At 37.0% G+C, this 26949-nt stretch overlaps 1 protein-coding gene across 2 annotated transcripts; it reads right to left on the reverse strand.

The window, feature by feature from the left end:
• Positions 1-8812: 8812 nt before the first annotated feature.
• Positions 8813-24768, reverse strand: LOC140155523 (uncharacterized). Of its 2 annotated transcripts, none has more exons than XM_072178397.1 (7): positions 24551-24768; positions 20771-21324; positions 19036-19138; positions 15594-15710; positions 14421-14601; positions 10817-10994; positions 8813-10061 (listed from the first exon to the last, which is right to left on the reverse strand). In XM_072178397.1, exons 2-7 carry the CDS (start codon positions 21279-21281, stop codon positions 9934-9936), a joined length of 1218 nt encoding a protein of 405 aa, XP_072034498.1. In that variant the 5' UTR covers positions 21282-21324; positions 24551-24768; the 3' UTR covers positions 8813-9933. The 2 variants fall into 2 exon arrangements, with proteins under 2 accessions (XP_072034498.1, XP_072034497.1); XM_072178396.1 differs by having other exon boundaries at positions 24541-24767.
• Positions 24769-26949: the final 2181 nt, after the last annotated feature.

Below are 26949 nucleotides of genomic sequence, written 5' to 3' on the forward strand. Positions count from 1 at the left end.
TTGCTTGATATCCTTATAAATTTGGATCAATTCTAAACAAAGTGTAAAGTGTTATAATGTACTATATACACCAGTGTTAAAAGAAAAAGACACACTTCTGCATTGCAAACATTACAAATAATATGAATTTTTTTTATCACAAAATGTCAAAATGATTTCTGCCTTATTTCTCATAACAAGAGTTATTTAACAAGCTTCAAATTATCAATGATATCTGCTCAGTGGCATAGCTCAGAGGGCAAGGTGTGTGTGTGCCGGGGCTTCCCCAATTTTGGACAAGTTTGCACCTCCCCAAATATGCCCCCCCCTCTGAACATGTCCTGTTTATGCTACTGTATCTGCTGGACAAAGGTGGGATAGAGGGCAATGATACATTGATAATCAAGTAAGATATGTATATATTATAGGGCAAGGACTACAACTACTGCACTGAAAATTCAGCAACTCAAGGCAAGAAGTTAATTGATTTATTGATCAAATATTGGTTTTCCTAATTTTGACTGTAACTCCACAACTGGTTTGTGTGCTGAAATACAATTTCCAGTGCAGTAGTTGTAGTCATTGCCCCTATAATATACATAACTTACTTGTCACCACGCGCTCTAATTTTTGAGAAAAAGTCAAAATATGCATAAAATTGGGCAGGGTGTAATACCCCTTAAATAACTCTTGTTAGGAGAAATAAGGCAGAAAAAATCATGTTATCATCAGTTTGTAATGTTTGCAATGCAGAATTGTGTCTTTTTTCTGTTAACACAGGTGTATAGTACATCATAACATAATACACTTTGTTTAGAATTGAATTCTCAAATTCCCCAAAATCAGTACATAACAATGTAGTCTGTAGAAAGAAAGAACTAAATTTGCTTACTTTATGGCAACACTGCAGTTGAAATCCCTAGCTTTTTGCTGAATGATGTAAGGCCTGTTACATCAACATTCAGAAGTACAGTCCAAGTGATTATACTTTTATCATTTGTTTTTAGACTTTTAAATATGTGCCAACTTCTAGTCATTTGACTAAAATACCTTAAAATGCCGTTTTTTGAATACTGGCAACACTTTAAATATCAAAATAGAAATTGAATTCGTTTAATATTTAATATCTAGATCAAAAACATTCAATTGTGAGATAACATGATGCACAAACATAAAAAATGTTTAGTAATACCTAAATACAGGGGAAAAACACTCCAAGTCAAATTGAGCTCTTTTCAACAAATGTGTTATTTTCTGGCAACACTCTGCTTTACTGATATAATCCCCCAAGCCATTTATATCAATTTTGAATGGGGCATGGTCTGCTTTGTTCACAACCACAATTACAATATTCTGGGAGTCATGGCCAATAGTGTTTTTGCACCTCAAAAATAGGTCAAAATTGCCACTTTTTTCAAAATGGCAAAACTATAAGTGTTGCCAGGTCAAAAAAAGATACAAACGAGCACCTCATGAATAATTTTATTTTGTATTGAAAAGTAGAAAGATGGTCCATTGTAAGGATATAATCAAATTTCTTCTATCTTCTCGAATATTGGAGCTACGGCCCGTTCTTTATTAGGCAAATTTCAGCATTTTCAGCCTGAAATGAGCTAAAATCGCCTAAAATACATTCGGGGTCGTTACCATGGCAACGGGTAACATATGAGCGAGCAAAGTGGATTTTTACAATCTAAACCCAAAGCCCTTTCGACCAACACGATAAAAAAATTTTTGACCTTGGCCATCTATGTATGTTAATTAGGTGGGGTGACACTTAATAAATTTTCTTTTTTGTTCATTCGAGTCAGGTGATCATAAAGCTGAAAATTCCTCATTTTGTGTAACTTGATAACTCTTTGCAGAATGGGAGTCTTTCGTACACCCGTTTGTGACCAAAATACACCAAATTAGAATTAGGCTAAGGATTTTAAGGCTTCATTAAGTCTTTTATAGTCGACATCATTATAATTGTTCCTATTTAATATGGACACTTCTTAGCCTAAGAAGTATTTTAGGTAACTTTTTATTTATAGTGAAAACTTTCCTGCGTAAACAGACAATTCCTTTTCTGTGGCCATATGCTAAACGAACGCTGATCCGGCATCAGATCGCGCGTGTATACCAGCGCGTTGGTACGCACCAAAATATCCATCTACGCAATTAACTACGCATGGTGTCGCAGTAAAATGCTTTTTGACCTATTTTGGTCAATTTACGTGAAAACAAGGTCCGGTACCCCCAATTTTTTTTGCGCGATTTTACAGAGCTTTTTCTTTTTCATAACATATATAAAATTAAAAAAATTTTGTCTCGACAATTTTTTTATACAACGCAAAAGGTGGTATATTTTGGACAAATTGCTGGATTTTGCCATTGAAGTGCACAGAGATTTTTGGAAATGTACACCTCTTTTAAAACGGCTGTAGCTCAAAAGTGAGGTCCGGCACCCCCTGGTTTTTTTACAGATTTATTATCTACACATATCAATTTAAAAAAATTTGGTCGATAGGTTTAGTAACGACGGTAAAACCTTGACAACTGACTCCCTTTTTTTGTTTACCTAGCATAGCAACGGACCATATTTTCACTGATTTTGAGGCCAATTCTTGACCGTTTTCAACCAAATAAAGTTTAAACACGTCCCCTTATATTCCTCAATCTCCCGTATGAATTTGGCGACATTTGGATCGAAACTAACGGAGCCTATACACGATACATACATAGATTCATACAACATTCCCCTATTTATAGTAAGACTAGCGGGATACCCGTGCTTCGCGCGGGTCCCCGCTAGATGATTAAATGGGAGCGTTCACTATAACATGAAGAATTACTGAACAGGTAGAATCATTTAAAAAGGTACATTTTATTTATCTAAATCTGTCTCTTCTTACATTTTCTTTTTTAGTTTCTTCTGCTTAGCTTGTGATTTTTCGTTCCCATATTATTATTACTAGCGGGACACCCGCGCTACGCGCGGGTCCCCGCTAGGTGTGTAAATGGGAGCGTTCACTAAAACGGGAGGAATTACTGAACAGGTAGAATCATTGAAAAGGTAAATTTCATTTATCTGAGTCTGACCCTCGTTAAGCCTAAGTTTCCATTTTAGCTTCTTTCTTTCTTTTTAGTTTCTTCTACATGGGCCAATTTTGTAACATTTTTTAAAAACATTTTGCTGCTAAGCTTGCAAATTTCCGTTACCATGTTTTTATTTACTCAATCCGTTCCCATTATTTTCTAAATCTGTCCTTTCTTACATTTCCTGTTGACTTCATTTTTTATTTGCTGCTTAGCTTGTGATTTCCCGTTTTCATGTTATTTATTTAGTTCTGTCCTCAGTTTAATAGCTTTTTTTATTTAAATCATCTAATTTTATTAGATTTTATTATTCTTTCCTTCTTTAGCCTATTTTATTCCCGTTTTCATTTTCTTACTGTGACTAACTATAGGCTAACCCACATACTCGTAGGCCTACCTGTTTGTCCTCATTTTGTTTTCTTTTTTAATTACAGTAGGCCTACCTCTTCATGTTGTTTGTACTTTTTAACACACATCTTTTCCCCGTATTTATTACGCCTACGGTCGGTCGTTCACCCGTATTATCATTCATTGCGCGACTCTGCGTCGTTTACGCGCGACATGGCGTAGTGCTGCGTTACCTGCGCGCTATCGCTGCAGCTACGCGAGCGGCTTGGCATTAGATACGCCCGTACGACGCGCACGGGCTAGCTTGACAACTGACTCCCTTTTTGTTTGCCCAGCATAGCAACGTACCACATTTTCACTGATTTTGAGGCCAATTCTTGACCGTTTTCAACCAAATAAAGTTTAAACACGTTCCCGTATATTCATCGATCTCCCGTATGAATTTGGCGACATTTGGATCGAAACTGACGGAGCCTTTATAGCATACATAGATAGATACATAGATACATAGATACATACAACATTTCCCTATTTATAGTAAGATTTTTTTTTTTTAACCCCGTTCCCATTATTTACTAAATCTGTTCTTTCTTTTAGCTTTTTTTAAAAAAATTTGCTGCTTGTGATTTCCCGTTTCCATGTTTTTTATTTAATTCTGTTCTCATTATTTGAGCTTCTTTTTCTCCTTACATTTCCTGATTAGTTTCTTTCCTTCTTTGTTTCGTTCCCGTTTCATTTAGTTACTTTAACCCGTCCATGTACCTTTTTGTCCTTTATTTTTCCTTCTTTCCGTATTATCATGTCCACTGGTCTCTGGCTCGCAGATCGCGTGGCTCTGCGCCGTTACGCACGCGGCGCCGACGCACTGCCGGCCAGCTGCAGAGACGCGTAGGCTGGTAACCGATTTTCATAACAAAAACCCGTTTTTACCCATATTTTCACCGTTTTTGCAGCCAATTCTTGACCGTTTTCAACCAAATTTTCGCATAACCGTTTCGGTATATTCCTCGATCTCCCGTATGAATTTGGCGACATTTAGATCGAAACTGACGGAGCCTTTATACACGATACATACATAGATAGATAGATACATACATACATACAACATTCCCCTATTTATAGTAAGATGATATCTACTGAATATGGCAAACAATAGTTACATGCTATCTAACGAAGATAGCAAACAATAGATGCATGCCTCTACTGAAAATAGCAAACAATAGTTACATGCCATATACTGAAGATAGCAAAAACAATTACATGCTATCTACTGAATATGGCAAACGATAGTTCCAGGCCATCTACTGAAGATAGCAAACATTAGTTACATGCTATCTACTGAAGATAGCAAACAATAGTTACATGCTATTTATTGAAGATAGCAAACAATAGGTACATGCTACCCACAGAAGAGAGTAAAAATAGTTATATGCTATACCATTTTTCACCCTGATGTGGTAATGACGTCATCAGTGTGCATTTCATTAATTGGGTGCAACCTCAAATCGTTAGCGGTAGTAGCGCCAGTGTACACACATGCACACGTTTAAAGACAGAAATACACGAGCAAAACAATTGTTTCAACACTTCAAGAAAAAGCAAATGCACTCAATCTACACAAAGCTCACTTTACACCTGATTTTGCTCACCGTCTGCAACTGGCTGAGAAAGATTTCTAAGATGCTGGATCTTATATAAAGCAGGGCCAAATTTTTACGAGCTGCATAGTCAATAAGATAATTGGACCACTAAGTACTTATCTTGGAGACAAACAACTTGGTGAGAAGGAAAACAAGAAACAATTATATTGAGGGTTTAGGACCATACACTGCAAACCCAAACCAAAGTGCCTATATTTCAGCAGATCCTCTAAAATTGGTTTGGCAGTAACAATGAGGGATAATTACTAAATATAGGCACAAATTTAAACCACTATTTGGGGAGTATACAATCCAGAAGATCAGACCTCAAATGTAGTCTGATAAATAGACTCAAAATTAGACACTATAAGCCCAAAACAGCATAGGGTGCATTTTAGTGGTTCTGGAATAAGAAGCAGACATTGGTAACATTATGGGCTCTTATAAATCATTGCAAAGGAGCAATTTCCAGTTCAGTGAATTGCTAGCAAACAATAAGCATGGATTTCAATGGTGATGTTATCAATAGTATTATTTGAACAGTAATTTTACATATAGTTGTACAACAATGAACATTGAATAATAGTTAGTGATCTTCAGAAAAAGTGTAAAACAAACCATGACAATGTCAATTTGTGCCAAGCTCAAAGACTATAATACATATAGAGTCCCTCTAAAACAACATGCTATGTTACCATTCTCATCTTTCAGAGTGCAGAATAAAGCTATTTTATGTCTTGTATGAGACTTGAGCCCCAAAAAACCTTGCTCCTGAGGAAGAAATCACAATTTGCACCCCTCCCACTTGTAGCACCACTGTTGTACTGAACCAGAGAAGTTAAAGGTGAACTTTGACCTTCACAATTAATATGTTACTTACATCTGGACTTGATGGGAATTACACAAATTTGCAATTTCTTCTTATTAATGGTTAAGTGACCCAACTGACAACCTCATCCCCTCACCAATATGCAGATTTTGGTATCATGTGAAATTTTATATTTTTCTCATAACTCCAGTACAATTTTTGGACATGGTAGTTTGGTGGTAGTAATGTACTGCTTTATGGGCCACTGTGACATAAAGTTTTGTTTCTACTCCTGATTCCAGAAAAATGCAGCACTAATTTTTTTGGATTAAAAAAATATTTTACTGTTTTGCCAAATGAAACATAGCTAAATCTTAATCCTTAGTTCTAATAAGCAATTAAAGTTGAATTTTAATAGTTTTACAATTTGAGGAAAAATTGTCTTACAATTTCAACCACAAAATTAAAAGATTTGGCACAAGTCTAAGCATTCAAAATGTAGAGTATAGGTTATGAGATTGATCATATATTAAATATTTTATGATAAATAAGTAATTGGCTACAAAAGATATTAGAAACAAAATTAGAATGCACAATCTCCCTAATCTGAAATTATTCTGGTGCATGTCTTTGGGCTTGACTGAAACAGCATTATGACAAAAAAGGTGTGCTTTGGGCCTTATTTCCAAAAATTGGCCAAATATTAAAATTTGACTTCTATTGGCAGAGAGAACTAAAGGATTAGGATTTAGCTATGTTTTATTTTAGCAAAATGGAATAAAAAAAGTTTTAACCCAAAAAATTATGTATTTTTCTGGAATGGGGAGTAGAATCCAAAACTGTTGGAGCAATTGAACTCAAAATGTGGAATAAGAATGATTCTTTACCTCCGCGTATCACGCCATATGCGCGGGCCAATCAAAGTGGTCATTAGCTGGTCTGCGCACATGGTGTACCGGCGCGGAGGTTATTGATATCCATCAATGACCTCCGCGTATGCTTACGCGATACAATGACTTCCGCGTGTGAGCATCTGTTGCGCCGGAACACTTCACACGCACGCAACTACCATATTTGTACATGGCGTGATTGCGCAGTGCTGTAATTGGTAAGTCCATTTTAGCCTGTTCAAATTTTTGAAGGGCAAAATGTAAGTTTTGATAAATTTCAACAAATTTCAGAGAATAAAATCTTGAGATTTGGTTGAGTGACGAGTTAAAAATGACGGACTTATAAATTCGGTTAATAACTTTGCATCAGTTATATGTCAGGCATTGTGAAAAATCTAAACATTTTGCTTTGGACCTCGGTTCCAAAGGCAAAATGTTTAGATTTTTCACAATGCCCTCCAAATAACTAATGCGCAGTTATTAACCTATAATTGAGTATGGGGCTTCTATGGCACCCCCCCAAAATACAATACGCGCATGTTAACTCTTAGATAGCGAGAAGTTCGAGAACCAATCAGAGCAAACATTAGAAAATGCGAACCATGCATTAATTGTGTAAAATGCACGGGCGTGCTATGCGCATTCCTTTCGGACACATATGTTCTCCTTGAGTTGATGCATTTATGTTTGGTTGTAATTACCAGGATTTTTAGTAATAATTTTGTTACGAAAATAGCAAAAATCATGGGATTTTTTTCTTGTGTATGAAATATAGGTTAATAAAATGTGTATCATTTGTTGCTCAAGAAATTGTACAAAATAATGCACATGTACTGAGATGTTGAAGCATCGAATGCACTCCCCCTACAGGACTCATGCATTTATTAGATGCATCAACATCTCAGTACGCATGTATTATTTTGTAAAATTTCACTCCTCTCAACAAGTGATACGCATTAACCTACAATTTGAATACATGATAGAATACATTATACGTTACCATCCAAACACACACATTACATCTTTAGTCCAAAGTCTAATCATGTGATACTGGAATATTCCACACTATCAATTTTCAGTCAACCTCAAAATGGCCTCATCCAAATGGCATAATTCAATAACCTCAATTAAACAATCATAGTGCAAAATTTGACCTCAAGTTGCAGAGTATGAGTTTTTGTACCCACATTTTCAAAGGTCATTCAATGAACGTGCAAATGTATTGGGGTTAAAGAACTGTGCTCTGATAGATGAGAATGTTGTTGATCCTAGTGTATATCACCATCAGGTGAATAATACCTCGAAATCTAGTGCTTACTTTGTACTCATAATTTATTCATTTAGACAATTAAGATTTCCTTTTATATATTTCAAAAATGTACAACAAAATATGTGTATGAGAAGTTGCATAGCTGGGGGCTGAACCCAGCCCCCCCCCCCCCCCCCACCCCGACATCATGGACAATCATCACAGTTCATCAGTACACAACAGTCCAGTGCCGTGAGTACAGACAGTCCAGGGGAAAGACCATAGTAACCAATTTGATCAAAATATGTGATGTGTTTCATCCCTATTGCCTATTTCAGTCCAAAATGAACCATATATTGACACATTTAAGCATTAATATTGCACATTTTCTTGCTGCTTGTATCCGAGACAAAAATACCTATACTGCGCCAGGGCGGGTTAGTGTAGTGGTCTTCTCACTCGCTTCTCACCACTGTGGCCGGGTTCAATTCAAGGGCGCCACATGTGAGTTTGGTTGCCGATCCATGCTCGCCCTCGCAGGTTTTTCTCCGGGTGCTCCGGTTTTCCTCCTGCATCTAAAATCGGACTTCTTTCCATATCCCTGTCCCGTCATATCCGGATGGCATCCCTTGAATTTAGTAGCCTCTGAGCACTATTGGGATTAGCCTGGCTTCGGCCGAATGTTATAAATAAATAAATAAATAAAATAAATAAATAAAGTATCCTTACACTTGGAAAAATAATCACAATTTCAAAACTGAACAATATTGGAGTAAATTTGTTTTTTTAATAGATGCACTATCTAAACCTGCACATTGAATCCAACAAAATTTGTGAATTCAAGAAGTAAAGTTACAAGCATTTGATTAGACGAAGGTCCAGTTTCAAAAGTGACAAACTGGCCTATTCAAAACTCCACAGACCACAAATCTGGTTTGAGAGTGGTGAATGGCTAATTTATGCGTTTAGCTTTAATTCAAAACAAAAGGAACAAAAAAACTGAATCAAAAGAACTGACAAATAAAATGACAGTTATGAAAAGTACAGAGAAGTAAAAACGGAAATAAAAACTGCTTTAAATAACGCTTCATTGAAGAAACAGTTGTCTCTTCGTTTGCGCTTGTTGGAATTTCTTTATGCCTTGTATAGGCCAGTTTGTGACTTTTAAAACTGGACCTTCGTCTATTCAATTGGGTGTAACTTTACTTCTTGAGGTCACATTGGATTCAATGTGGTGCCATAATGTGCAGGATTAGATAGTGCATCTATTAAAAAAACAAATTTACCCCAATATTGTTTAGTTTTGAAATTGTGATTATTTTTCCAAGTGTAAGGATACTTTATTGGCACAGTATATGTAGGTATATTCGTCTCAGCTTGCATGCATTTGTCCCAGTAATATAATTTTTGTTAAATAAAGTGTTCAAATTGACTGGAAATACAAATTGCTCATATAAGAAAGAAACAGGTAGTTATTTCAGTAGAGGCAAATACACAACAAGAATTCTTTTGTACATATTTCACTGCATATTTCAGAACCCTTGCCAGTGGCCAACACCCAACCACTTGTTAACTGTAACATTATTTTAATTTTTTGATCATTTCCTTATCTAGATTATTTTATTACTTATATTTACCTTATTATTTGTGACATTTCTTTTGTTAGTTTTGTAACTAATATCTTTGTAATAATATTAATGATATACTGCACTGTATTTAAATACCTATTTTGATGTGTGGCAATATAAAACTGAACTGACCTGAAATAATGGCCACCCTCATTTTGAAAAAATATTCTGCAAACAATGCTGAACTAATCCAGTGTTAATTTTGGTTAGAATACATGAAAGCCAGGAATTTGTTCTCCTGTCTTTCCATGTCACTCATAGAAGCCTCCTGAAACACCACAGTGAATGCAGTGAATACAGCTGGTGCTTATTATCTGTGATCTTTGATAGCCTTGAGGAAGTTCAGTATTAAATCGGCTACAACATCCGGATGGGACTTCTGAATCCAGTGGCTACTTTTCTCAAATATAACTCCGTGTTTCATAGGATTGACATTTCCTGAAAAAAAAAGACAAATTATAGACACAATTAAAACACTTACAAAGTCCTGTGTCATGGATAATAACAATATGTATCTAAGACTTTGAAAGTTTCACTGGTTTTCTTTAACAAGAAGCTTTACTGGTGATATCAAACACAGCAGTCGGTATCAGTTGTGGCTTAGCTAAGGAAAGGGCGGGGGTAAGGGAGGCAGCTGCTCAATTGTGAGAAGTCCAGATCAGACCAACACCAGGTCAGGGATCTATCTTTCACATATTTACTGGTCTGGTCCAGGGAACATAGGGTCGGGAAAGGCCAATTTACATTTGGGCCACTTTACATTCTGGCCAGGGAAATAAGTTACAAGTAATAAAAAAATGTCCAGAATTGTCCAAATTTTCATCCATTTAAAATACTCTTACTTAAAACTAAGTATGTAACACAGATAGGCCTAATGCTCTAAACTGTTTCTGTATATTCCTATGTAATAATTGTAAGTTTGCAACAATTAGAGAGTCATTTTGAGAGTGGTAACTGAATATGACGATTCATGTCGGAAGTTCATATATAGACCTCCTATGCCGGGGTATTGACAAAAGAGATGATCCGGTCCGGCCCGGTCTACAAATAAAACTTTCAGGTTGGGGTACATCGGGATTGCCTTAAAATGATCGGGTTTGGGTCGGGACAGGTTCGGGGGTAGATGGACGAGGAAGTACGGATCGGGGTTAAGAAAACCTTGCCCTGCAGGGCTCTTACAACAACAACTATACCTTTTTCAACTGGTTGCCACACGTTATCTTTAGAATATGTTAGTCTATTTCCCTGAGATATTCCAAGAAGGTTCATCACTCCCTTTGATATATACAGCTGTACGATGGGATCTCTATGAGCAGCAAGCACCATAACGGGCATAGCTTTGGCATTGATGGTTTTCAGATCAGCTTCAGCCTGCACAGAAAGAAAAATGAGCAATATTGGGCTCTTCCATTTAAAATTCACACTACGTACCCCTGTGGAAGATTTTGGAAATATTTCCCACAGGGGGAGTATGAATTTCAAATTTTAACACATTAGTAGCTCCCTTTGAAACTCACTCGCCATCAGGGGAAGATTTAGGTTGAATCTCTCCCAGAGGGTGAATGAAATTCAAATGGAACTGCCTAATGTGCTCATCCCATTAGAAATTTATACTCCATCTGTGCCAGATATTTCCAAAATCTTCCACAGGGGTAGTCTGGATTTCAAATGGAATAGTCCATTGGTCACAGGTTAACAATACAAAACACCGGTACCACTAGGGTATAACCCTTTCCTTATTCTGTGCACTACGCATATGTTGAGTTTGGAATAAATAAATGGTGTCTCGCGATAGTGTGTGCGTCAGATGCTGATCATCACTGAGCCAATTTTATTTTACCATGTTTAATGTCGTACACCTCATTAAAACTGCTTCATAATCAAATTTCTGATTGCCTGAGGAACATTTTAGTGATTATTTTAGCTAAATGGATACCAGAAAGAAGCAAGACACTCAACGACAACGTCAACAAGGAGGGAAGTCTACTATGGCTACGCCTGTTTCTACAGCCTAGCACTGTGGCTATAGCACGGTCACTCCGTTGACCAACAAACTGGTATTACCACCATTACAGTCACCCGAACAATCACCCGGTATTGATAAGTCTACCAAGCATAAAAAGTTTGAAAATCTGTTATGAAGTCATTACAGACAATAATTGATGGTCAATTAGAACTACGAAATGACATGGAAGTGTTCTAAACTGATTTTACAAAATCTGTGGAATATCAAGGACTTGAAATTAAGGACCTACAAAGACAAAGCGAAAATGATAGAAGAAGACACTACCGGTAAGACAAAAGTTAACACTGCATGGGATCGTATTTTCCACCATAGGAAACGTATATGTTTGCACTGAAATAAACCGTGTTGAATGCTCAATGCGTAGGAACAATATCCGAATCATAGGCTACCCTGAGCATGAAGGAGAAAATATCATAGCTATTGTGGATGACATTCTCATGTCAGATCATCCCGGGCAGATCATATCAAAATCAGATCTAAAAAAAGGCGCAGTGATTTATAGACATTTATCCACAAGCCTCAACACACTTTACAGGTTGTCACTAATGACTACAGCCCACATCATTCCACTAACCATTTAACAACAACACCCTAGACATTCCACAAATGAACATCACAACCAGGATTAGCTCCCCATGTTTAGCGAGAGAATTACCAATAAGTTCCTTGTCCAGGAGAATTTCAAGCTAACTCAACTTTCCCACGAGAGCGTACTAACTATCACCAAGATTCGAACCGGCAACCTCTCAAACCATAGTCAAATGCCTTATCGCTTGAGCTTACTTGATTACTGACACCATACTTCCCTCCTGGATGGTAACTATGCTGTGAACATTACATCAATACTTAGATTGTGAATACCCAAACACCACCAGATCGGATCGGAATAGTCAGGGGTCTTCTGTTGTCAAAATTGATTACTATATATGGTCTGTCTTGTCTCAAGTTGAGAGTAATGCTACATTGGATTTCACAGTTGCAGATTTGGATCGTGCGCCCCAGCCTAATTCTGCTGGGCGTATACACTCGCGTAGAAGTGCGATTTGTTCATGAATACGCTGGCGATGCAACTGCTAAAACGTACTGATTAGATTCCACCATTGCAAAATCCATGATAGCATTACTCTCAACTTGAGATGAGACCACAGAATTAAAACCAGAGAACCAGGACTCGACCGCCATCTTGATACAGGCATGGAGCAAAAATTGGGGGTATTCGGTTTCCCTCGCAATGCGCCGAGGCATTCGTTTTTCATGCAAGCGCCATGGATGATGGGCGCGTTTGAGAGACGCACTTTATGCGACCTGTACTGCGAGTACCAAGACGCTTCATATGAGACGCAGAATTGTTTTCGTTTGTCTCCGCAAGACCGTCGGCAAGGACCCGAATACCCCAATTTTCTCCCCATAGCTGACGGGCGCGATTGTATGCGTGGCGGTATAGGGAGTCCCGGTTCTCCTTCTCTAATTCTGTGGATGAGACAGACTAAAGCTAAATGTACATGAATGACTCTCTGTATGTAAGGGACCAATGGCTTAACTCTGCCCATGCCGGTGTCGCTACAGAAGGCAAGTTTCATTTTTTTTACAATTCAAACATTTTAGAATTGCACATTTTCACGACTATATTCAGAATACTAGTAAGTATGAAAAATGCATTAAACAAGCCTAGTATTGGTTCAGTGGTTCTTGAGATAGCTCTCTGAAAATATCTCAAAACTTGTTGGGACTTTTTATGGTGAAGCCTATAGCTAGCATGCACAGTATTACCACCCTCTCCAAATGGATGGAATATCTCATGATATTTGTCCTAATAGTGACCCCTTTACATAATTCCTTAATGTCTACTCAAGGGCAGGCCTTCTCAACTAGTTTATTTGAAGTGCCAATTGGAAAATTTTAGTGATCATGAAGTGCCAAAATGTCAAGGGAGGACTTTGCGGGGTAGCGTGTGTGCATAGAGGGTAAGGTGCAGTGGTACTTTATCGGAAGTCCAGGGGGCTGTGCCCCCGGAAGCCCCTGGATTTGAAGGTTTTTTAAAGGCCCAGATTGCGTATTTTCAATGCCTTTTGTGAAAGATTTATGTAAAAAATCATTACAATTACAGTGCGCCACTGCAGGCGCCACTTGACTGACTCAAGCGCCACAAGTGGCTTGCGCCGCCAGTTGAGAAGGCCTGGTCTAGGGGAAGGGCAAATTCAATCCATGCACCCCCATATACTTCATATATCAAGCTATTCCAGATGAAACCCTTACACCCACTATGAAAAATGAGTTTGAAATGAGTACAAACAAGTCAAGTATTGGTTGAGTGGTTCTTGAGATAGCTCTTGATATTGAGCTCCCCTCCCCCTATGATGCCACAACTATTTACTTGATATATTAGGCTATTCCAGTTGAAATCCTTACACCCACTATGAAAAATGCATTAAAATGAGTACAATTACAACAAGCCAAGTATTGGTTTAGAGGTTCTTGAGATCATAGCTATTGATATTGAGCTCCCCTCCCCCCATGATGCACCACTATATACTTGATATATGGGGCTATTCCAGTTGAAATCCTTACACCCCCTATGTAAGATAATGTCCTTAATCTTCCACATGGAGTATGGAGTATCATGAATTTCAAGTGAGGTTTACCTGAATGCCGGGCCTGAATGGGTAACTCCATTTGAAATCTACACTACCTGTGTGGGAGATTAAGGTTATGTCTTCCACAGGGGGGTGTATGGATTTCAACTTGAATAAACCATTTTAGAACTTACAAACCTGTTTCCAGTTCCAAGTTTTAGACTCTACAATAAGACCATAGAAATATTCCACCTCCGGTATAGGCATCTTGGAAACCTTTCTAAATACGGAGAGTATCAATGGCCCCAGTACAGCACGCATGATTGGTGGTTTCAGTAAATAATACATTACATCTCGAGAAAATGTTCGCTTGGATGTTCTGCAATAGCAAAAGGTCGAATAAGGCATACATGTATAAATTTATTTGGTCGGTCACAGGCCTCGAAATAAGAAAAAAAATCTAAGCGTCCTCCGGACCCTTGCCTTTGAAATTCCAAGGGTCCTCATCAAGTTTCAAGGGTTTGACCCCGGGAAACTTGCCGCGGAAACTTGGTGGGAATCTAAAATGAAAGTGTGCTCAGGGAGCTGGACGTATTTAATATGTGAACCAGATTTTTTCCAGTGGAACAACATAACTATGATTTTCTGCTCATTGCTTGGTTCAATTTGTATGGGTCACACGGACCCGTACCGTAGGAAATTTGCGGGTCCGTCCCTACTTTCACGGGTGTATGACGCAAGGACGCGCCTTATTTCGAAATGTAACTTGTGACAGATCTCTTTATTGCATTGGTTGTCTTGGCTGGGATTTGGCTGTTCCATCTTGCACCCTCTGACATGGAGGGGACACATATTGTTGCACTGAATGGGGAGATTCTAAAACATGCCCTAAATTGAAAACAATTCCAAAAGTTTAGTTTCTTATCAGGGACATAAAGGCTGAAGGGGTGATGGTCCATACAATCATCCCCCAATTATACATATTTTGCCAATCTTTGCACAAATTTGTTCCACTTTTTTAGCTTTAATATGGCAATATTTTCCCAGTGCTTTTCTACTATAAATTTCTGTCATCAAAACGTACTGGATTCACTATAAACATTTTTCCAACCCCATCCCCCCATGTCAAAACCAGGCATGTGATTCAACGCTTGTGAAATATCCAGAAAATAGTAAAAAATCCAGAAAAACAGTGAGAAATTGGGCAAAATATCCTACAATGGTCTGAAAATCAATAAAATTTTAAAGTAAAAGTTTTGGCGTAAAATCCAGACAAATCAAACCCCTGCAAAAAAGAAATATACGCCACTGGATCGAATCATTATTTGACATTCTGCCAAAACCCATGACAATATACATGTACATACTCACCCATGAGGTAGATGTGCTATTGGACATATGAAGGTCACACCCTGTATAAGATCAGTATTGGCACTCAATTGCATCCCTGAATGACCCGATGAACTATGAGACACAAGCATATTCACTCTGAAACAACAAAGTGAAAAACAAAAGTTTATTGCCAAAAAACAATTACATGTCAAGTAAATTGAACTAAAGTGTTCATACGTTAAAAGCAACTAGTGTGATTAGATAATTATTATTAGTAGTAATTATTTAAGAAATAAAGGGTAATGCATGATCCTTTACACAAAAATAATGTGTCCGAGGCAGTAAAAACGTAAATTTGCGCCTCACCCATTATTTCAACGTTTTTACTGCCGAGGACACATTATTTGCGTGTAAAAGATAATGCTGCACCCTTTATTTCTATTCTATTACCACAAAATAGTGTGATTTAAAGAGAAAATATAAAAAATTTTGCTTTCAAGTTGTTTACCTCAAGGTGGAGCTTACACGCGTAGCCAAAGCGTATGCACATTCCAATAACACAACCTAACATTCCATTCTCCCCTATAAGCAGGTATGCACATACAATAACACACCCCTGACATTCCATTCTGCCCTACATACACTACTGGATTCTCATGAGAGTAGCAGCGCTGCTACTCGCGAGTACCTACGCCGGCCACCAGACCCTTGTGGCCCAGCAAGCCGGCTGCAACTCGCGAATACCTTGTGGCGTACATGTAGGTACTTTGAAGGTACTCCGAGTACCGGCACTGGTACTCACCTGCCAGGTACTCTGCAGCTGAGTACCGACATGGGTACTCTGGCAAAAAAAATGAGGCAAGCGGGTTGCCATTTCTTATTTATTTCTGTTGCCATATTGATTTATATTGACTAATATGTTCTTGATTTATGTTTCTTATTTTATTCTTTGGGCATTTTTAAGCGGATAAGTTAAGTAGGCCTATTAGTAAATGAGTGAATAAATAAGTAAATAACAAATACATATGTAAGTAAATAAATAAGTAAATAAGTAAGCAAATAACTAAAGTAGTAAGTAAATAAATAAGGAAATAGGTAAACAAGTAAATAAATAAATAGTAGGGAGATAGGTAAATAACTAATTATACAAATAAGTAAATAATTAGGTAAATAATAACTAAATAAGTAAATAAACAAGAAAATGAGAAGATAAGAAAACAACCAAGTAAATAAGCAACTAAATAAATAAATAAATGAATAAATATCTAAATGAATAAGTAAATAAATAAGTGAAGATAATAAATAAGTATAAAAACAATTAAATAAAGAAAGAAAGAACTAAGTAAATTTATAAGTACATATTTATTAAGTAAATAAATAAGTAACCAACTAAATAAATAAACAGGCAATAAATAAATCAGTAAAATAACTAAAGCAAGTAATGAGTTAATGAATAAAAAACATATGAACATAAAATACATGATGTAATCTTTTCTAAATATTTCTGAAAAATAATAAATACTAAATAATTAAATAAGATAAAAATTACAAATGAAAACAACCAAGCTGAGCAACCATCAGCCAAGCAAACAGCTAACTAACCAACCAAGTAAACAATCAAACAAACAAAAAACCGTGTTACTTTCCTAACAGAACAAAATGGAAAACAAAAGAAAAACAACGGAATTATAACACTGTCGTCGGCGTACGGAAAAACTGCATTGTGCAACAAGCAATTGCATCCAGATCATAACAAATTAATAATTCCACTTCAACGCGTTCGTGTGCAAACCTTGTTGAACGCGTAGTCGGCCGCGTAGTTGTACCACGGGCGCGCACGCCTTGAAGTCAACAAACTTTACGATCAAAGGACTTTAGCGACGGAGTACCTCGCGGGTGAGTACCTTCACTGCTACTTCACTGCTGACACATGGGTACACCATGGATGCGGTCACTGTGCAGGTACTTCCGCTGAAGGGCCATCGAAGTACCCCCGACCATGGTCTGCCTATAAGTCACCTACTCGGTACATCGCAGTTGACTCTTAGGTGACGCATGGTGGAGTATCGATGTAAGTACTTTGCTACGGGGGTATCTACAGTATGGTGACCGATGCTGGTACTTTGGTGTAGTACCAACGTCGGCCACAAAGGGCTTGTGTACTCGGTAGTAGCAGCGGTAGTAGCCGCGAAGTAACATTGCAGCAGAGGTACTACGTCGCCAGGAATCTTGTAGTGTAAGCAGGTGTGCTGTGCGCTCTGCTGTGCGCTGTGATGATAGAAGAACATAAAGTTCGTTGCCCTTAACACTTTATCGCTAATTAATAGTCTGTCATGTGATGCGTTTCAACAAATCACAGTCTTGCGATTTTGAATATTGGGTCGTGGGGGTAATAGAATAGTAATTATTGTTCATTCATTTATTAGTGTAATAATGTTAAAATAATTAATTTTGTTAAAAATAATGGTTTGTCTCAAAGCTCACGAGTGGTTTGAAAACAAATGCGATTTTTTTATTTTTTTTGACTTTTTTCATGGTATTTGGAGAAAAAAAATCTGATTTTTTCTTAAATTTTATGGGAAAACTAAAAAAAAAAAAAATCCGCATTTCTTTTTTTTCCAAATCTCATGATTTATAAAATGCGCATGAGCTTTGAGACAAACCTTTTTTTTTTTGGCCTAAAACAATTTTTATTCTAGTATTACATTTTAAATAATAATTTGGCTGCACAGAAAACAATTTTCCAGTTAGGTCAAGTGTCCCAAAACTGCAAAAATAACAATTTGTTATCTATTGGCCAATTCCATGCCAAAAGTGCCTTTTGGAAATTTTAAACAAAATTTTGGAATATTATTGCTCAAAACAGGAGCATTTATTTCAAACTAGCTAATCATGCCTCCATAGATTAATGTCAGACCTACTGCAAGATAATAAAGAAAAAAAATCTGAGGAAGTACCTTGACAGTTTTTTTTCATTATGAAAAATGTTACGGATGTTACATTTGACATAAAATGTAACGTCCGTAACACTAAATCAACAGTGTAGGACGATACAGGAGTATTAATTTCAAACTTACTTTTAAAATTTAAATAGAATGGAGTCAGGGCTTACTCAATATAGTTTAAAACAGAAAAAATAAAACACAGAACTGAGTGGAGATAAAAGGAACTGTCAAAAGGCAGGCACTTTCAGCGTAACATCCGTAATGCTCGTTTCTAATTTCTGTAGCTAATTAACTAAGAAAGCCAAAACAAAATTGCTTCATTATATTGAACATTAGAGTGTGTACCAGTAGCATTCTACATGTAAGAAATAAAGTGTTATCCTAACAGCAAACATGTGTGCTATTCACTTAAAAGTTGCAAGTTGCATGTATCTGTAACGTCCATAACGGTGGAATTGGCCATTTGAAGATAGCATGCAACTCGTTATCTACTGAGGAAATCTTTTATAGCCGTACCTCTAATGCAATATACTTACTTGTTAATTCCGAGACGTGATAGAAATGCTTCAACAAGTTTGGCCTTAGTCAAATGAGAATAGTCAAAAGCAGGTCCTTCTAAATGCCAGCTGTAGCCAATACCTATATCATACAAATATTGGCAAGCAAAATGGAATATTAACACTAATGTGAAAATAAGTTTTTCTTCAGTGTGCATGCATCACCTAACCCTAACCGCCTAAGGGCTTTTTGGCGACGGGAAGGGAAAGAAGGAAGGAATAAAGAGAGAAAAGAAGGAAAGAAGTTGTTTGCTCTGGGTGGGATTCGAACCCGAGACCCCTCGCATGCCAGGCACTGGGTCGGCGACACTTTGTCACGGGTCTTGGGCTTCGCTGGCCAGCGAAACCGTGCCTATATATCACTTAAGGGCGATTGCGTCAGCACACCACATGGGATGCATGCACGAACTGCGCACATATCAAGTAGTATTTTGTAGTATACCGTCCTGTTAGGGTTAAGCCATTCCAATAAAAGTTATATAAAAGCTGTGTTTTTGCTTTTAAAAAAAGACACATGAAACATTAATGTGAGATATAGAAACTGATTTTATGCAATTAGTATGAATTCCTTATAATTTTCTCATACCAGTATATATTTTCTATAATTATCTTGAAATGAGGGTTTCTAGAACAACTGCTGTGCTTCGATGTGATAGGTCATGAATTTATTTAAAAACACATTTTCAAAATCTGTTCCTCATGGTTTGTTTACAAGCAAGACTGAATGTCTTGAAATATTATGTACACTTTAAGCTTTCCTCAAAAGGATTATTTACATTGAACTGCTTATGTAACTGATTTTATTTTACCCTAGATCAGAACAATTCTTTCTTAAAATAACACCTGCAGGAAATAGGCATGTAGCTAATTTAGTATAAAATAGTAAACCAGAACTGTGCGGTACACAGTTTAGAATGAAATAGGGCAATGTATTTTCCCCTTGGTATTGACGACATACATAGAATACCATCCTGAACCCAAAGGGCGAGGGGTGGTACATGTAGGTCTGAAGCCAATAATTATGAAGGAAAAACTTATTCCCTATTTCCCTGATTATAATCATGAATATTTATATCGCGTAATAATCTATATATTAATCTATTTATATAATAATTTATTATATAATCTATTATATAGCAACATTTTACTCATAGTTGGACTATCTTTTGAATAAAGTGCTGAATCATATAAACATCTCAAAAAGTAACTAACCCCCCTTAAATAATGACTATTATTCAAAAACGGGTGATTGTATTACAAATCTGTAAAATGTGTAGGAAGCAGAATTTATTTCTGCACATTTTGACACCTCATTTGTAGCAATTGACCAAATATTGACGTCACTGAGTACATTTAAATCAATTGAGCCCAAGATTTGAAAGTTGCAGTAAATTCTATTGATTTTGCATTCAGTGTAATGGAAGGAAATCTGTGTAATGATATCTGAGTATTTTAGTATTGTAAAAATGTGTATGTAAATATGCATCTTTCAAATCTGGACCTCATCACTACATTAAATTGACCGGTGTTTTATTGTTTTCTGGGCTATCGTATCAAATGAGGTGTCAAAATGCGCAGAAATAAATTTTGCTTCCAATGCATTTTACAGATTTGCAATACAATAGCCCTTTTTGAATAATGGCCAGTATATATTTAAGGCAGTTAGTTACTTTTTTTTGAGATGTTTAGATGTATGTATATATATATAATGTACCTGGGAAGTTCAGAAGTATTACTCTGGCTCCACCATTGACAAGGGCTGGTAGTATGGACAGAAAGTCTTTATGACATGCTGGCATACCATGAAGACATAAAACCACCAGATCACTCTTGTCACCTTCATCCACATAACTTACGCGGTACTTAGCACCCATTACATTCAAAACAGTCTCGCGCAAGGTGTAATCTACTTTTGTTGTGTCTGAATTGACACTAGTAGTAGCCTTCTCATCCCCAATCTGTTGACAGCAGCAGCAAGAATGCAAATGAAATGATCTGTGTGTTTGATTCGACCAGTTGATGACACTGAGCTGCTTCACAGAATGTGTTTGATTCCGGCAATTATGATTTCGTCCTGTAAATATTGACGGCTGAAATCTACATGATGTGAATTTGATGTATGAGAGTGGTCTTTGTTGATTGGCTATACCCGAGTGTTGCGCCAAGATGTTACTGCTCACATGACTTTGAAAGAAACGGCGACAAAATAATTGACGACACGCCATGTCTGCTGTTTATATGTTTGTAGTTCGACAAGCTTTACTGGTTCTAAAAATAAAAATTCATAAGAAAAACAACAATAATACCCAAAAGAGTGCAGTTATGACTACCGGTACATGTAGTTCAGTGAATGGTGACATAATAGAGAGATTGCGAAATTTACGTGAAAGCGTGATACGGAACGCCAACGGCAAGCTACATTAGTCGAAAATCGGTTAGTATGCCTTCTAGAGGGTGAAATCTATTGTGAATTGGTCAAACGTGGAATTACCGTAAAGGCGATTACGCTTGCGGTTGGTATTGGTAGCAAAAAATGACGAACAAAAAAAAAAAAAAAACCCATTATGAAATGCAGAAAATTGTTATGTTTGTCGTGTTATGAAGCAAATCAAAGTATCCAAATAGAACAAGTAGAGTCCGACATGCAATATAATCCATTTTGGGGGTTACAATTTGACCTAGTATAGACAAGAAGAAGTGAATAAATTTAGATTTTTTTTGGCGCAAATTTGAACGGGAAGATTGCCTATAGATTCATTTGTGTGTGGAAAATGCCGTCCAAAAATCAGCTTGCGAAGAGGCGTTTTAGGCAAGATCGTGACATCTTACGACATAATGGGGCAGAATTGTCTGTTTGGGACGGGTGACAGCAGTTTGTGCAACGTCATTTTTCGCCATTGCTATTTCGTTGCATTAAACAACTGTCAAAGTGTTTTGCTTATGGATACTATTCAGCAAACACCAAAATGTTTTTAAAACATGATAATGCATTATGGTTTTGGTTTTAGTTTAAACAGTTTGATAACATATATCAATATCGGTTTATATAAAAATCATGAAAACTCTTTTTTTAAACGTGTTATACTGAAAAAATAATACAACAACATTTTAAACCAAAATTCAAAATGTTATAGTAAAACATCGTTCGGCAAACATTTTGTGTACATATAAGTCTATTGTGTTAGAATGTTTTCCAACAAGTTTTGAACAAAATGTTTTTTGAATGTTAAAACCTTTTTATACCCTTGACCCCCACATACCCTTTAACCCGACATTTAACGTGTTCTGTAATATATTTGTGTTTGCTGGGTAGGCACATTAGACTATATATATATTTTCATTTTGCTTTAGAAAGTAAACAGGGTACTATTTATACACCATAACGACTTCCTAGGCATCCAACACCAAACTCTGTTTAGGTTATTTAGACAAATATCATGCACGTGTGAACATAGGCCTATACTCATTTTCCAATAGCTCTCAAAACTCAAATATTGCTAATCTGGACTGAATGCTCAGAGCAAATATAGACACAGCCAGTCGTATTTGCATATCAATAGGGCCTACCGAGGAAAGTGGGTTTGATGAGAGAAGATAATCCTCTCTGGTTCGATGCACCCAAGGTGAATCAATGTGTGCTCCCTATAATCTTTAGATATATTTGTCTCAGCATAGCGCCACCATGAGCTTTTACATGTAGTCTTGGTTCAGACTCTATGCGGCTATCACAAACATACTACGAACGACGGCGTTAGGACCGACACAAACTGGCTGTGTAGGAGGCTAGTTTGGATGTGAACGGCATTATCACGTTCTACCGCATAATGCCGTAATCCGTATCCCGTATGGCGTTTGCAGTGAACGCCTCTTCGCAATCTCTCTATTGATTAATGTGAGCATATAAATGAAATGTATTATGTATAGCGATCAGGAAATTGGGCATTGTCCTATGGACGCAATAAGTAGATCAAACACATTTAGATCTACAGGACTACACACAAGGAAACCTCTTACCAGTGGCGGTGCCACAGGGGGCATATGCCCCCCAGTCAGAAGTCTTTCCCCCAGAAAAAAACAATTACGAAAATATCCACTTTTTGCGGTAATTTTGCGCAAATTTGGTTGATTTTGCCCCCCCTGAAATTCACTTTGCCCCTCTATGCCCAAAAAAAAAAAATTCCTGGTGCCGCCACTGCCTCTTACAAAAACCTGGGCCCTATTACGTTTACTGCAAAGACAATTTTGGTTTTGATTGAAGTTTACTCCATCAAAACCTGATTATTTGTCTATGGAGCAGTGTAATACACATAATCATGCATAACTCGCAAATGCAAAATCGGAATCAACTGAAATTTTGGGAATAAGTTTTTTCGTAGATATCTACTGAAAAATGTCATAAAAAGAGGATGCTAGGATCACGAAATACTTTAACATAGGCCTATTTGTTTGTGATATTTCAAGCGTTTTAAAATTTCAAAATAATCCCATTCAATTACACGGTTGACGATGAAAATTTACTGAATTTAGAGAATGCAATGCGACCACCACCTTGCTCGAGAACTCTAGCCAAGAATTTGCTCACCGATAGCTTCACATTCTAGGCTAGAGAGCAAATTGCATTCAAAATCTAGTCGGATTCGCTGAAGCATGACACCGTGTAAAGCAATAGAAGTTCATAAGTAAATACAGCCGATCACTACAGGCGATTGCATCAAAAATGTTGCTAAAATTACACTTCAGCAAAATATTAGACTGTCCAAAATACGCAAATCTTGCTCAAAAGATACAGTTGACTCATCGAAATTACTTTCATCCAAATTTCAATATTAACAGAATAAATAACCTCCGGTGTAAAAAATTGCACCGCTGTCCGACCGAAAAATCATAGTAAAGTACTCTAGCATCGAATGCGTAACTATCGTGTGAAAATTTGAAGCTAGAGTTCTCGAGTAACCACCACCTGCCTGGAACCAATTTGTGTCTGTGACTGTGTAAGTGTGTTATACCTCCAGCCTGGAGTCCAGGCTCCATGGTGAGGGCAGTTCCAATAATTGAAACTCCCGGCTCCGACCGGGAGTTCCAACAGGTGCTGTGTATGTGTTTGTATGTGTTTAATGTGCATTCAGTGATTCACATACACACTTAGCCGTCGGTTGGACGAAATCGTTGCTCCAAAAATGATCGCAAATTACACATTTGTAATCATTTTTCACCACAAAATATAATATGAAAACACAGGTGAGCAATGTATGAAATGAATATATGGAGAGGTGAAACAGGCTATTAATTATTGTCAATATTAATATTTCGCATCATTTATAATGAAAATAATTAACACTCTAGCCACCCTATGGCACCTTCTACAACTTGAGAACAAGTCCTCAAACGTTCGAAATTTGTAGTTACTACAACTATGGTGAGGGTGCTTCGACAAGGCATAGCCATAATGTGTCGGGCTAATTATTAAATAAATACAAGTCTTACCATTGCTTACACTGATAGAATCATCGTATCCCACTGATTAATCATTGTATCAGTGTCAGAGGCTGTGAATTTGGACAAAATTAACAGCATTTTTGACCATTTTGAAAAATAAAGTAGATCAGCTCGGTAAAAGCCGCCCGTCGCCTCAATCGCGCCCTCTAAATCTTAGATGGTCACAGGAGGGTGAAAGTGCATATAGGAACAATGCCAAAAACTACGTCACGCCGGTCACGCTATTGTTCGACTTAAGAGGGCGCACCACCAAATCACTCCACGATTTATGTACCAGTGAAATTCGGTTAAAATAGTCCACCGCTTATTTCAGCTTGTTGCGGCTTTATTTTCTAAAGATAATGTCAAAATTTGCACTTTTTCAGCTCATTTGCTTCCGACAAGTGTCTACATGAAGGAATCTGAGAAAAATCCCAATATTTTATTTCAGAGGTGAAGTTTTGGCGCGAATTTGAACAACGTCCGGTTTCAAAAATTGAGTGATTTTTTATGGTTAAATTTGCACGTTTTTTCTTTGCGGCCAAATAGCAAAAAAAGTAGATGGTCACCAATATATTCTGTTAAAAGAATAATATTCTACACGTGATAAGCTTTAATTTGATACCAAACTTTTGGTCTATATTACGTTTTTGCAGTGACAAAACGCCATCCAAACGTGCGTATTTCCCTGTGTTATCCAATGGCGCAATCATTGGTGGTGCGCTCTCTTATAAGCGGCTTTTAAAGTGTGTTGCTATGTACGCGCATTTTACAAAAAAAACATAGAATAAGGGCGGAAGTCTTAATAAATCATTTTATTTCATTCGCAAATGCTTGAAATAACATTTGTGATTAGTTTTAGCAATAATGTTTTTTAGTTATCCAAAATACAGGTCTCTGACGTTAAGAAAAGCATCAAAATCTACTTATATGAGCGCTTTTGCTATAAAATTTATACCAAATCAGAATAACGTATAAAACTTGTATTTTTGCTTAAAATGCCAAAATCAGTAGGCCTAGTTTGAAGACAGAGAACGAGGGGGGGGGGGGGGTAATTTGACTCAATTATGTAAATAGGCCTATATTTAAGGTATTAAAAATATTTGTACACACATAAAGTACTTTTCAAAAAAAAAAAATTAAAATTAAAGAGTATCTTTTTGCATAAAACATTCAATTTTATATCCAACCTCTTCAAACTTCTGCATGCTGATAAACACGTTGAAATTTGGGTCTTTTGGTGATTCGGAACTGATATTTAGAGCACCATTTCTTCTGAACGGAAAGTCGTAGAGGGATGAAATCTTGGGAAATGACTAGAAACTGTCTCTAGTTTACTTAAAAATGTAAAAAATTGGATTCTGATAACTATTGACGTTTATAAGAGGGCGCACCACCAAATCACTCCACGATTTATGTACCAGTGAAATTCGGTTAAAATAGTCCACCGCTTATTTCAGCTTGTTGCGGCTTTATTTTCTAAAGATAATGTCAAAATTTGCACTTTTTCAGCTCATTTGCTTCCGACAAGTGTCTACATGAAGGAATCTGAGAAAAATCCCAATATTTTATTTCAGAGGTGAAGTTTTGGCGCGAATTTGAACAACGTCCGGTTTCAAAAATTGAGTGATTTTTAGGGTTAAATTTGCACGTTTTTTTTTTTCGGCTATATAGCAAAAAAGGTAGATGGTCACTAATTTATGCTGTTAAAAGAATAATATTCTACACGTGATAAGCTTTAATTTGATACCAAACTTTTTATCTATATTACGTTTTTGCAGTGACAAAACGCCATCCAAACGTGCGTATTTCCCTGTGTTATCCAATGGCGCAATCATTGGTGGTGCGCTCTCTTAAACTACATCATTCGCCATTTTGTAAATATTAACGCATGATCGTTGCTTTGAAGTTTCCACCGGATAGTCTGTGGATAGCGCAAGAGCATGCTTTTATGGTTGGCTAAGCAGGTCATAACGTGTACTAATACGTGTATTCGAAATTTCGAATACGCGTAATGGAATAAACCAATCAGCGTTTAGATTCGAGAACGTGGGTTACAATTTCGACCTCGTGAGACTGCCCGCATGTGATATCAAAGCAATTGGCACTTGTCCTCGTGCACTAATACCAAACTTCACTTAATAATCAAAATAATTATTATAAGAATAAGAAGCGGGAGAAGAATGTGAATGAAGATGATTTTGAAACGGACCCGATACTAGTATAGCATTCATTTCTACATACTTACAAAGTATGATGTTTTGCATAACTTTTATTTTGCATAAAGAAACACCGCGCGATGTGTATAATTTGTAAGGGTGCATAGGCCTACTACCAAATTACTGTCCCTCATCATTTATTAGACATTAGGATAATCATCCCTAAAAACAGAAACATACAGTCATGCAGCGTACACTT

This window comes from Amphiura filiformis, chromosome 6 (assembly GCF_039555335.1).
Source record: "Amphiura filiformis chromosome 6, Afil_fr2py, whole genome shotgun sequence".
Taxonomy (NCBI): Eukaryota; Metazoa; Echinodermata; class Ophiuroidea; order Amphilepidida; family Amphiuridae; genus Amphiura; species Amphiura filiformis.